This window comes from Salvelinus fontinalis, unplaced genomic scaffold, assembly GCF_029448725.1.
Source record: "Salvelinus fontinalis isolate EN_2023a unplaced genomic scaffold, ASM2944872v1 scaffold_0213, whole genome shotgun sequence".
In the NCBI taxonomy this organism is placed as follows: Eukaryota; Metazoa; Chordata; class Actinopteri; order Salmoniformes; family Salmonidae; genus Salvelinus; species Salvelinus fontinalis.
Genome location: NW_026600422.1, coordinates 122,011 through 135,639, shown reverse-complemented (window position 1 = coordinate 135,639; position 13,629 = coordinate 122,011). Strand labels below are relative to the sequence as shown.

Below are 13,629 nucleotides of genomic sequence, written 5' to 3'. Positions count from 1 at the left end.
ACCTACCCCCCACACACCTACCCCACACTCAGACACACACCTACCCCACACTCAGACACACACCTACCCCACACTCAGACACACACCTACCCCACACTCAGACACACACCTACCCCACACTCAGACACACACCTACCCCACACTCAGACACACACCTACCCCACACTCAGACACACACCTACCCCACACTCAGACACACACCTACCCCACACTCAGACACACACCTACCCCACACTCAGACACACACCTACCCCACACACCTACACACACCTACCCCACACTCAGACACACATCTACCCCACACTCAGACACACACCTACCCCACACTCAGACACACACCTACCCCACACTCAGACACACACCTACCCCACACTCAGACACACATCTACCCCACACTCAGACACACACCTACCCCACACACCTACACACACCTACCCCACACTCAGACACACACCTACCCCACACTCAGACACACACCTACCCCACACTGACACACACCTACCCCCCACACCTACCCTACACTTACCCCACACACCTACCCTACACCTACCCCACTCCCTACCACACACCTAACCCACACACCTACCCTACACATCTACCCTACACACCTACCCAACACCTACCCTACACTTACCTCACGCACCTACCCCACACCTACCCCATGCCCTACCCCATACCTACCCCACACCTACCCCACGCCCTACCCAACACCTACCCTACACCTACCCCACTCCCTACCACACACCTAACCCACACACCTACCCTACACACCTACCCAACACCTACCCTACACTTACCTCACGCACCTACCCCACACCTACCTCACGCACCTACCCCACGCCCTACCCCACACCTACCCCACACCTACCCCACGCCCTACCCCACACACCTACCCCACTCCCTACCCCACACACCTACCCCACACACCTACCCCACACACCTACCCCATACCTACCCCACACCTACCCCACACCTACCCCACGCCCTACCCCACACCTACCCAACACCTACCCTACACTTACCTCACGCACCTACCCCACACCTACCTCACGCACCTACCCCACGCCCTACCCCACACCTATCCCACGCCCTACCCCACACACCTACCCCACACACCTACCCCACGCCCTACCCCACATACCTACCCCACACACCTACCCCACACACCTACCCCACGCCCTACCCCACACTTACCCCCCACACCTACCCTACACCTACCCCACACTTACCCCCCACACCTACCCTACACTTACCCCACACCTACCCCACACTTACCCCCCACACCTACCCTACACTTACCCCACACCTACCCCACACCTACCCCACACTTACCCCCTACACTTACCCCACACACCTACCCAACACCTACCCTACACTTACCCCACACCTACCCTACACTTACCCCACACCTACCCTACACTCACCCCACACACCTACCCTACACTTACCCCACACACCTACCCAACACCTACCCTACACTTACCCCACACCTACCCTACACTCACCCCACACACCTACCCTACACTTACCCCACACTCCTATCCCACACTTACCCCATACACCTACCACACACATATCCCACACTTACCCAACACACCTACCCCATACTTACCCCACACACTTACCCCACACACCTATCCCACACTTACCCAACACACCTACCCCATATCTACCCCACACCTACCCTACACTTACCCCACACACCATACACCTACCCTGCACCTACCACATACCTACCCCACCCACCTACCCTACACTTACCCCACACACCTATCCCACACCTACCCCACACTTACCCAACACACCTACCCCACACCTACCCCATACCTACCCCACACTTACCCCCCCATACCTACCCTACACTTACCCCAAACATCTACCCCACACTTACCCAACACACCGACCCCACACCTACCCTACACTTACCCCATACACCTACCCCCACCTACCACAGTCCTACCACACTCCTACCCCACACCTACCACATTCATACCCCATTCCTACCCCACATCTACCCCACACCTACCACACACCTACTCCACACACTCCTACCCCACTCCCACCCCACTCCTACCACACACCTACCCCATTCCTACCCCACACCTACCACACTCCTACCCCACTCCTATCCCACACCTACCACACATCTACCCCACACACTCCTACCCCACACCTACCCCACACCTACCACACATCTACCCCACACACACCTACCCCACACCTACCCCACACACTCCTACCCCCACACCTACCACACTCCTACCCCACACCTACCACACACCGTCCTACCCCACACCTACCACACACCTACCCCACACACTCCTACCCCACACACTCCTACCCCACTCCTACCACACACTCCTACCCCACTCCTACTCCACACACACCTACCCCATTCCTACCCCACACCTACCACACTCCTACCCCACACCTACCACACATCTACCCCACACACTCCTACCACAAACCTACCCCACACACTCCTACCCCACTCCTACCACACACCTACCCCACACACTCCTACCCCACTCCTACCCCACTCCTACCACACATCTACCCCACACACTCCTACCCCACACCTACCACAAACCTACCCCACACACTCCTACCCCACACCTACCCCACCCACACCTACCCCACACCTACCCCACTCCTACTCCACACACACCTACCCCATTCCTACCCCACACCTACCACACTCCTACCCCACACCTACCACACTCCTACTCCACACACTCCTACCCCACACCTACCACAAACCTACCCCACACACTCCTACCCCACTCCTACCCCACACCTACCCCACTCCTACCCCACACCTACCCCACTCCTACCCCACTCCTACCACACACCTACCCCACACCTGCCCCACACCTGATGTCTCATTGTTTCTCCAGGAGGAACGACATCAGCTGCAGCTTCATCCTCCGGTTGCCGGGGACAACGGAACCCTCAGGCTCCATGACAACAGGCCACACCCCGGGATCGTTACACCAACAATGAGGGTGACACACACACTCCTCTGTTGTCTTTATGTTTCACTGTGTTGTATCAGTGGGATTAACTAGTGTTATATTGGTGGGATTAACTAGTGTTATATTGGTGGGATTAACTAGTGTTGTATTGGTGGGATTAACTAGTGTTGTATTGGTGGGATAAACTAGTGATGTATTGGTGGGATTAACTAGTGTTATATTGGTGGGATTAACTAGTGTTTCACTGTGTTGTATTGGTGGGATTAACTAGTGTTGTATTGGTGGGATTAACTAGTGTTGTATTGGTGGGATTAACTAGTGTTGTATTGGTGGGATAAACTAGTGATGTATTGGTGGGATTAACTAGTGTCTCACTGTGTTGTATTGGTGGGATTAACTAGTGTTTCACTGTGTTGTAATGGTGGGATTAACTAGTGTTTCACTGTGTTGTATTGGTGGGATTAACTAGTGTTGTATTGGTGGGATTAACTAGTGTTTCACTGTGTTGTATTGGTGGGATTAACTAGTGTTGTATTGGTGGGATTAACTACTGTTTTACTGTGTTGTATTGGTGGGATTAACTAGTGTTTCACTGTGTTGTATTGGTGGGATTAACTAGTGTTGTATTGGTGGGATTAACTAGTGTTGTATTGGTGGGATTAACTAGTGTTGTATTGGTGGGATTAACTAGTGTTGTATTGGTGGGATTACCTAGTGTTGTATTGGTGGGATTAACTAGTGTTGTATTGGTGGGATTAACTAGTGTTGTATTGGTGGGATTAACTAGTGTTTCACTGTGTTGTATTGGTGGGATTAACTAGTGTTTCACTGTGTTGTATTGGTGGGATTAACTAGTGTTTCACTGTGTTGTATTGGTGGGATTAACTAGTGTTTCACTGTGTTGTATTGGTGGGATTAACTAGTGTTTCACTGTGTTGTATTGGTGGGATTAACTAGTGTTGTATTGGTGGGATTAACTAGTGTTTTACTGTGTTGTATTGGTGGGATTAACTAGTGTTGTATTGGTGGGATTAACTAGTGTTTCACTGTGTTATATTGGTGGGATTAACTAGTGTTTCACTGTGTTGTATCGGTGGGATTAACTAGTGTTTCACTGTGTTGTATTGGTGGGATTAACTAGTATCTCACTGTGTTGTATTGGTGGGATTAACTAGTGTTGTATTGGTGGGATTAAATAGTGTCTCACTGTGTTGTATTGGTGGGATTAACTAGTGTTGTATTGGTGGGATTAACTAGTGTTGTATTGGTGGGATTAACTAGTGTTGTATTGGTGGGATTAACTAGTGTTTTACTGTGTTGTATTGGTGGGATTAACTAGTGTTGTATTGGTGGGATTAACTAGTGTCTCACTGCGTTGTATCGGTGGGATTAACTAGTGTTTCACTGTGTTATATCGGTGGGATTAACTAGTGTCTCACTGTGTTGTATTGGTGGGATTAACTAGTGTTTCACTGTGTTGTATTGGTGGGATTAACTAGTGTTATATCGGTGGGATTAACTGGTGTTGTATTGGTGGGATTAACTAGTGTTTCACTGTGTTGTATTGGTGGGATTAACTAGTGTTTCACTGTGTTGTATTGGTGGGATTAACTAGTGTTGTATTGGTGGGATTAACTAGTGTTTCACTGTGTTGTATTGGTGGGATTAACTAGTGTTGTATTGGTGGGATTAACTAGTGTTTCACTGTGTTGTATTGGTGGGATTAACTAGTGTTTCACTGTGTTGTATTGGTGGGATTAACTAGTGTCTCACTGTGTTGTATTGGTGGGATTAACTAGTGTTGTATCAGTGGGATTAACTAGTGTTTTACTGTGTTGTATTGGTGGGATTAACTAGTGTTGTATTGGTGGGATTAACTAGTGTCTCACTGTGTTGTATCGGTGGGATTAACTACTGTTTTATTGGTGGGATTAACTAGTGTTGTATTGGTGGGATTAACTGGTGTTGTATTGGTGGGATTAACTAGTGTTTCACTGTGTTGTATTGGTGGGATTAACTAGTGTTTCACTGTGTTGTATTGGTGGGATTAACTAGTGTTTCACTGTGTTGTATTGGTGGGATTAACTAGTGTTTCACTGTGTTGTATCAGTGGGATTAACTAGTGTTGTATTGGTGGGATTAACTAGTGTTGTATTGGTGGGATTAACTAGTGTTGTATTGGTGGGATTAACTAGTGTTGTATTGGTGGGATTAACTAGTGTCTCACTGTGTTGTATCGGTGGGATTAACTAGTGTTTCACTGTGTTGTATTGGTGGGATTAACTAGTGTTATATTGGTGGGATTAACTAGTGTTGTATCGGTGGGATTAGCTAGTGTTTTACTGTGTTGTATTGGTGGGATTAACTAGTGTTGTATTGGTGGGATTAACTAGTGTTGTATTGGTGGGATTAACTAGTGTTGTATTGGTGGCATTAACTAGTGTCTCACTGTGTTGTATCGGTGGGATTAACTTGTGTTGTATTGGTGGGATTAACTAGTGTTGTATCAGTGGGATTAACTAGTGTTGTATCAGTGGGATTAACTAGTGTTGTATCAGTGGGATTAACTAGTGTTGTATCGGTGGGATTAACTAGTGTTGTATCAGTGGGATTAACTAGTGTTATATTTGTGGGATTAATTAGTGTTGTATTGGTGGGATTAACTAGTGTTGTATTGGTGGGATTAACTAGTGTCTCACTGTGTTGTATTGGTGGGATTAACTAGTGTTTCACTGTGTTGTATTGGTGGGATTAACTAGTGTTTCACTGTGTTGTATCGGTGGGATTAACTAGTGTTTCACTGTGTTGTATTGGTGGGATTATCTAGTGTTGTATCAGTGGGATTAACTAGTGTTGTATCAGTGGGATTAACTAGTGTTGTATCAGTGGGATTAACTAGTGTTGTATCAGTGGGATTAACTAGTGTTGTATCGGTGGGATTAACTAGTGTTGTATCAGTGGGATTAACTAGTGTTATATTTGTGGGATTAATTAGTGTTGTATTGGTGGGATTAACTAGTGTTGTATTGGTGGGATTAACTAGTGTCTCACTGTGTTGTATTGGTGGGATTAACTAGTGTTTCACTGTGTTGTATTGGTGGGATTAACTAGTGTTTCACTGTGTTGTATTGGTGGGATTAACTAGTGTTGTATTGGTGGGATTAACTAGTGTTTCACTGTGTTGTATTGGTGGGATTAACTAGTGTTTCACTGTGTTGTATTGGTGGGATTAACTAGTGTTTCACTGTGTTGTATTGGTGACATTGTGTGAATGTTGTCATGACGTTGTGTTTCAGAGGAAGCGTGTGGAGGAGTCTCCGCCCCGCGTCTCCAGCATTCCAAACCTCAGCGCCTACGAGAGGAGCGTCCTCCTCCCCCACGACACCCCCTCCCCCTGCCTCCCCCAACACCCCTCCTCAACTCTGCCCTACGCCTCCTGCTCTCTCCCCCGTTCCTCCCCCTCTCTCCCCCGTACTCCCAGGTCTCCCAGTTTGGAACCTGGCGGTCGCGGCCCTCTCTCTCGTACCCCCACTCCCCTCCCCCCTGCTCCCACCACCCCTCTCCCCCTCTGTCCATCCCCCCTCCCCGAGCCTCGACACGGGATTCGACACGTCACCTCACCCTCGCAGGAGCTCCGCCCACACCTGAACAGCCAGCCAACCAGGTAACAGATACTGTATCTATGGAAACAACACAGCCAATAGCGCTGAATGTGTTCCTTCACAAATGTCCCGAAGCCCAATGACCTTCTCTGTCTAAGAATATCACCATATAGTTGTCTGTCTGTCTGTCTGTCTGTCTGTCTGTCTGTCTGTCTGTCTGTCTGTCGACCCCCCAGCAGTCTAAAATGTGCTTCCTGTGTTCTCCAGGAGCCCATATTTGGAGCAGAGGGGGAGTGACCAGGGGGCAGAGGGGCGGGACCCTCAGAGGCAGGAGTGGTACACCAAGTACTTCTCCTTCTGAACACACACACACACACACACACACACACACACACACACACACCCCCGACAGACCAAAAATATGCTTGTTCAATGCAAATGTATTGTATTATAACCTATAATATGTAATAAAGTATTTTCTTTATATTGAATCTGCTGTCTATGGTTTGTTGTCCTATCAGCTTCAGATACTGTGGGGGGGGGGGCCTGTCCCAGAACCAGGATGAATGAGTTAACCAGGTAACTGTTGTCCTATCAGCTTCAGATACTGTAGGGGGGGGGTGGGGGGGGGGGGGGCTGTCCCAGAACCAGGATGAATGAGTTAACCAGGTAACTGTTGTCCTATCAGCTTCAGATACTGGGGGGGGGGGCTGTCCCAGAACCAGGATGAATGAGTTAACCAGGTAACTGTTGTCCTATCAGCTTCAGATACTGTAGGGGGGGGGGGGGGGGGGGGCTGTCCCAGAACCAGGATGAATGAGTTAACCAGGTAACTGTTGTCCTATCAGCTTCAGATACTGTAGGGGGGGGCTGTCCCAGAACCAGGATGAATGAGTTAACCAGGTAACTGTTGTCCTATCAGCTTCAGATACTGTAGGGGGGGGGGGGGGGGGGGTCTATAGGTTCACCACTGAAGGTCTATAGGTTCACCACTGAAGGCCTATAGGTTCACCACTGAAGGTCTATAGGTTCACCACTGAAGGTCTATAGGTTCACCACTGAAGGTTCACCACTGAAGGTCTATAGGTTCACCACTGAAGGTCTATAGGTTCACCACTGAAGGTTCACCACTGAAGGTCTATAGGTTCACCACTGAAGGTCTATAGGTTCACCACTGAAGGCCTATAGGTTCACCACTGAAGGTTCACCACTGAAGGCCTATAGGTTCACCACTGAAGGCCTATAGGTTCACCACTGAAGGTCTATAGGTTCACCCCTGAAGGTTCACCACTGAAGGCCTATAGGTTCACCACTGAAGGTCTATAGGTTCACCACTGAAGGTCTATAGGTTCACCACTGAAGGCCTATAGGTTCACCACTGAAGGCCTATAGGTTCACCACTGAAGGTTCACCACTGAAGGCCTATAGGTTCACCACTGAAGGTCTATAGGTTCACCACTGAAGGTCTATAGGTTCACCACTGAAGGTCTATAGGTTCACCACTGAAGGCCTATAGGTTCACCACTGAAGACCTATAGGTTCACCACTGAAGGTTCACCACTGAAGGTCTATAGGTTCACCACTGAAGGTCTATAGGTTCACCACTGAAGGTCTATAGGTTCACCACTGAAGGTCTATAGGTTCACCACTGAAGGCCTATAGGTTCACCACTGAAGGTCTATAGGTTCACCACTGAAGGTTCACCACTGAAGGTCTATAGGTTCACCACTGAAGGTCTATAGGTTCACCACTGAAGGTTCACCACTGAAGGTTCACCACTGAAGATTCACCACTGAAGGTCTGTAGGTTCACCACTGAAGGCCTATAGGTTCACCACTGAAGGTTCACCACTGAAGGTTCACCACTGAAGGTCTATAGGTTCACCACTGAAGGTCTATAGGTTCACCACTGAAGGTCTATAGGTTCACCACTGAAGGCCTATAGGTTCACCACTGAAGGTCTATAGGTTCACCACTGAAGGCCTATAGGTTCACCACTGAAGGTTCACCACTGAAGGTCTATAGGTTCACCACTGAAGGTTCACCACTGAAGGTCTATAGGTTCACCACTGAAGGTCTATAGGTTCACCACTGAAGGTCTATAGGTTCACCACTGAAGGCCTATAGGTTCACCACTGAAGGCCTATAGGTTCACCACTGAAGGTTCACCACTGAAGGTCTATAGGTTCACCACTGAAGGTTCACCACTGAAGGTCTATAGGTTCACCACTGAAGGTCTATAGGTTCACCACTGAAGGCCTATAGGTTCACCACTGAAGGTCTATAGGTTCACCACTGAAGGCCTACAGGTTCACCACTGAAGGTCTATAGGTTCACCACTGAAGGCCTATAGGTTCACCACTGAAGGTCTATAGGTTCACCACTGAAGGTCTATAGGTTCACCACTGAAGGTCTATAGGTTCACCACTGAAGGTCTATAGGTTCACCACTGAAGGTCTATAGGTTCACCACTGAAGGTCTATAGGTTCACCACTGAAGGCCTATAGGTTCACCACTGAAGGTTCACCACTGAAGGTCTATAGGTTCACCACTGAAGGTTCACCACTGAAGGTCTATAGGTTCACCACTGAAGGTCTATAGGTTCACCACTGAATGTCTATAGGTTCACCACTGAAGGTCTATAGGTTCACCACTGAAGGCCTATAGGTTCACCACTGAAGGTTCACCACTGAAGGTCTATAGGTTCACCACTGAAGGCCTATAGGTTCACCACTGAAGGCCTATAGGTTCACCACTGAAGGCCTATAGGTTCACCACTGAAGGTCTATAGGTTCACCACTGAAGGTTCACCACTGAAGGTCTATAGGTTCACCACTGAAGGTTCACCACTGAAGGTCTATAGGTTCACCACTGAAGGCCTATAGGTTCACCACTGAAGGTCTATAGGTTCACCACTGAAGGCCTATAGGTTCACCACTGAAGGTTCACCACTGAAGGTCTATAGGTTCACCACTGAAGACCTATAGGTTCACCACTGAAGGTCTATAGGTTCACCACTGAAGGCCTATAGGTTCACCACTGAAGGTCTATAGGTTCACCACTGAAGGCCTATAGGTTCACCACTGAAGGTTCACCACTGAAGGTCTATAGGTTCACCACTGAAGGCCTATAGGTTCACCACTGAAGACCTATAGGTTCACCACTGAAGGACTATAGGTTCACCACTGAAGGTCTATAGGTTCACCACTGAAGGTCTATAGGTTCACCACTGAAGGTCTATAGGTTCACCACTGAAGGCCTATAGGTTCACCACTGAAGGCCTATAGGTTCACCACTGAAGGTCTATAGGTTCACCACTGAAGGTCTATAGGTTCACCACTGAAGGCCTATAGGTTCACCACTGAAGGCCTATAGGTTCACCACTGAAGGCCTATAGGTTCACCACTGAAGGTCTATAGGTTCACCACTGAAGGCCTATAGGTTCACCACTGAAGGTCTATAGGTTCACCACTGAAGGCCTATAGGTTCACCACTGAAGGCCTATAGGTTCACCACTGAAGGTTTATAGGTTCACCACTGAAGGTCTATAGGTTCACCACTGAAGGCCTATAGGTTCACCACTGAAGGTCTATAGGTTCACCACTGAAGGCCTATAGGTTCACCACTGAAGGCCTATAGGTTCACCACTGAAGGTTTATAGGTTCACCACTGAAGGTTCACCACTGAAGGTCTATAGGTTCATCACTGAAGGCCTATAGGTTCACCACTGAAGGCCTATAGGTTCACCACTGAAGGTCTATAGGTTCACCACTGAAGGTTCACCACTGAAGGCCTATAGGTTCACCACTGTACTAACCTGTCACACACTGAAGGCCTATAGGTCCTTCACAGGGTCCAGAGTAACACCCAGGTCCTTCACAGGGTCCAGAGTAACACCCAGGTCCTTCACAGGGTCCAGAGTAACGCCCAGGATCCTTCACAGGGTCCAGAGTAACGCCCAGGATCCTTCACAGGGTCCAGAGTAACGCCCAGGATCCTTCACAGGGTCCAGAGTAACGCCCAGGTTCTTCACAGGGTCCAGAGTAACGCCCAGATCCTTCACAGTTTGGTTTGAGAATGTACAACCATTGAGATTGTCAGATCAAACGGCAGATCTTTCTTGGGACTTAGAACTAGATTCGAACATTTACCTCCATCCACTTCCTTATGTCTGAAACACAGGCTTCCAGGAAGGTAATTTTGGGGTTTCACCATGTTTCATTGAAAATGTACAGCTATGTATTACATTTTAAATTTGAAGTCATTTAGCAGACGCTCTTATCCAGAGCGACTTACAAATTGGAAAGTTCATACATATTCATCCTGGTCCCCCCGTGGGGAATGAACCCACAACCCTGGCGTTGCAAGCGCCATGCTCTACCAACTGAGCCACACGGGACCGCGTATCATCCGCATAGCGGTGAAAGTTAACATTATGTTTCCGAATGACATCACCAAGAGGTCAAATATATAGTGAAAACAATAGTGGTTCCTAAAGCGGAACCTTGAGGAACACCGAAACCTACAGTTCATTTGTCAGAGGACAAACCATTCACAGAGACAAACTGATATCTTTCCGACAAATAAGATCTAAACCAGGCCAGAACTTGTCCGTGTCGACCAATTTGGGTTTCCAGTCTCTCCAAAAGAATGTGGTGATCGATGGTATCAAAGGCAGCACTAAGGTCTAGGAGCACGAGGACAGATGCAGAGCCTCGGTCTGACGCCATTAAAAGGTCATTTACCACCTTCACAAGTGCAGTGTCAGTGCTATGATGGGGTCTAAAACCAGACTGAAGCATTTCGTATACATTGTTTGTCTTCAGGAAGGCAGTGAGTTGCTGCGCAACAGTTTTTTCAAAACATTTGTAGAGGATTTGGAGATTGGATATAGGAAGATCATTTTTAATTGATCCGGGTCAAGGTTCGGAGAGGCTTTATTACTGCCACTTTTAGTGAGTTTGGTTCACATCAGGAGGACAGGAAACCTTTTATTATGTTCAACATAGGAGAGGGCCAAGCACAGGAAGCAGCTCTTTCAGTAGTTTAGTTGGAATACGGTCCAGTAGGCAGCTGGAAGGGTTAGAGGCCATGACTCAAAAAAACCTGTGTCTCCATTGATCCTAGGTCCTGGCAGTTGTGTGCAGACTCAGGACAACTGAGCTTTGGAGAAACACGCAAAGAGGAGTCCTTCATTTTATTTCTAATGATCACGATCTCTTCGTATTAAGAAGCCCTCTCGTCCATTTATATATGCAGATGATACAGTCTTATACTCAGCTGGCCCCTCCCCGGATGTTGGGTTAAACACTCTACAACAAAGCTTTCTCTGTGTCCAACAAGCTTTCTCTGTGTCCAACAATCTTTCTTAGTGTCCAACAATCTTTCTTAGTGTCCAACAAGCTTTCTCTGTGTCCAACAAGCTTTCTCTGTGTCCAACAAGCTTTCTTAGTGTCCAACAAGCTTTCTTAGTGTCCAACAAGCTTTCTTAGTGTCCAACAAGCTTTCTTAGTGTCCAACATGCTTTCTTAGTGTCCAACAAGCTTTCTCTGTGTCCAACAAGCTTTCTCTGTGTCCAACAAGCTTTCTCTGTGTCCAACATGCTTTCTCTGTGTCCAACAAGCTTTCTCTGTGTCCAACAAGCTTTCTCTGTGTCCAACATGCTTTCTCTGTGTCCAACAAGCTTTCTCTGTGTCCAACAAGCTTTCTCTGTGTCCAACAAGCTTTCTCTGTGTCCAACAAGCTTTCTCTGTGTCCAACAAGCTTTCTCTGTGTCCAACATGCTTTCTCTGTGTCCAACAAGATTTCTCTGTGTCCAACAAGATTTCTCTGTGTCCAACAAGCTTTCTCTGTGTCCAACAAGCTTTCTCTGTGTCCAACAAGCTTTCTCTGTGTCCAACAAGATTTCTCTGTGTCCAACAAGCTTTCTCTGTGTCCAACATGCTTTCTCTGTGTCCAACATGCTTTCTCTGTGTCCAACATGCTTTCTCTGTGTCCAACAAGATTTCTCTGTGTCCAACAAGATTTCTCTGTGTCCAACATGCTTTCTCTGTGTCCAACATGCTTTCTCTGTGTCCAACATGCTTTCTCTGTGTCCAACATGCTTTCTCTGTGTCCAACATGCTTTCTCTGTGTCCAACATGCTTTCTTAGTGTCCAACAAGATTTCTCTACCCTTATTAACCTTGTTCTGAACACCTCCAAAACAAAGGTCATGTGGTTTGGTAAGAAGAATGCCTCTCTCCCCACAGGTGTGATTACTACCTCTGAGGGTTTAGAGCTTGAGGTAGTCACCTCATACAAGTACTTGGGAGACGGTACACTGGCTAGACGGTACACTGTCCTTCTCTCAGCACATATCAAAGCTGCAGGTTAAAGTTAAATCTAGACTTGGTTTACTCTATTGTAATCGCTCCTCTTTCACCCCAGCTGCCAAACTAACCCTGATTCAGATGACCATCCTACCCATGCTAGATTACAGAGATGTTCTTTACCATTCGGCCATCAGATTTACCACCAATGCTCCTTATAGAACACATCACTGCACTCTGTACTCCTCTGTAAACTGGTCATCTCTGTATACCCGTCGCAAGACCCACTGGTTGATGCTTATTTATAAAACCCTCTTAGGCCTCACCCTCCCCTATCTGAGATATCTACTGCAGCCCTCATCCTCCACATACAACACCCGTTCTGCCAGTCACATTCTGTTAAAGGTCCCCGAAGCACACACATCCCTGGGTCGCTCCTCTTTTCAGTTCACTGCAGCTAGCGACTGGAACGAGCTGCAACAAACACTCAAACTGGACAGTTTTATCTCAATCTCTTCATTCAAAGACTCCATCATGGACACTCTTACTGACAGTTGTGGCTGCTTTGTGTGATGTATTGTTGTCTCTACCTTCTTGCCCTTTGTGCTGTTGTCTGTGCCCAACAATGTTTGTACCGTGGTTTGCTACCATGCTGTGTTGTCATGTGTTGCTGCCTTGCTATGTTGTTGTCTTAGGTCTCTCTTTATGTAGTGTTGTGTTGTCTCTCTTGTTGTGATGTGTTT

At 47.7% G+C, this 13,629-nt stretch overlaps 1 protein-coding gene across 1 annotated transcript in view; it reads left to right on the top strand.

Moving 5' to 3' along the window:
- LOC129844725 (trichohyalin-like) overlaps nt 1-6,969 on the top strand; it is a 33,447-nt gene extending 26,478 nt beyond the window's left edge. Inside the window, exons 17-19 of the mRNA XM_055912778.1 lie at nt 2,898-3,005; nt 6,272-6,639; nt 6,845-6,969. Coding sequence (XP_055768753.1) covers nt 2,898-3,005; nt 6,272-6,639; nt 6,845-6,938 — 570 coding nt within the window. The 3' untranslated portion in view covers nt 6,939-6,969. The remainder of the gene's footprint in view (nt 1-2,897; nt 3,006-6,271; nt 6,640-6,844) is intronic.
- Nucleotides 6,970-13,629: the final 6,660 nt, after the last annotated feature.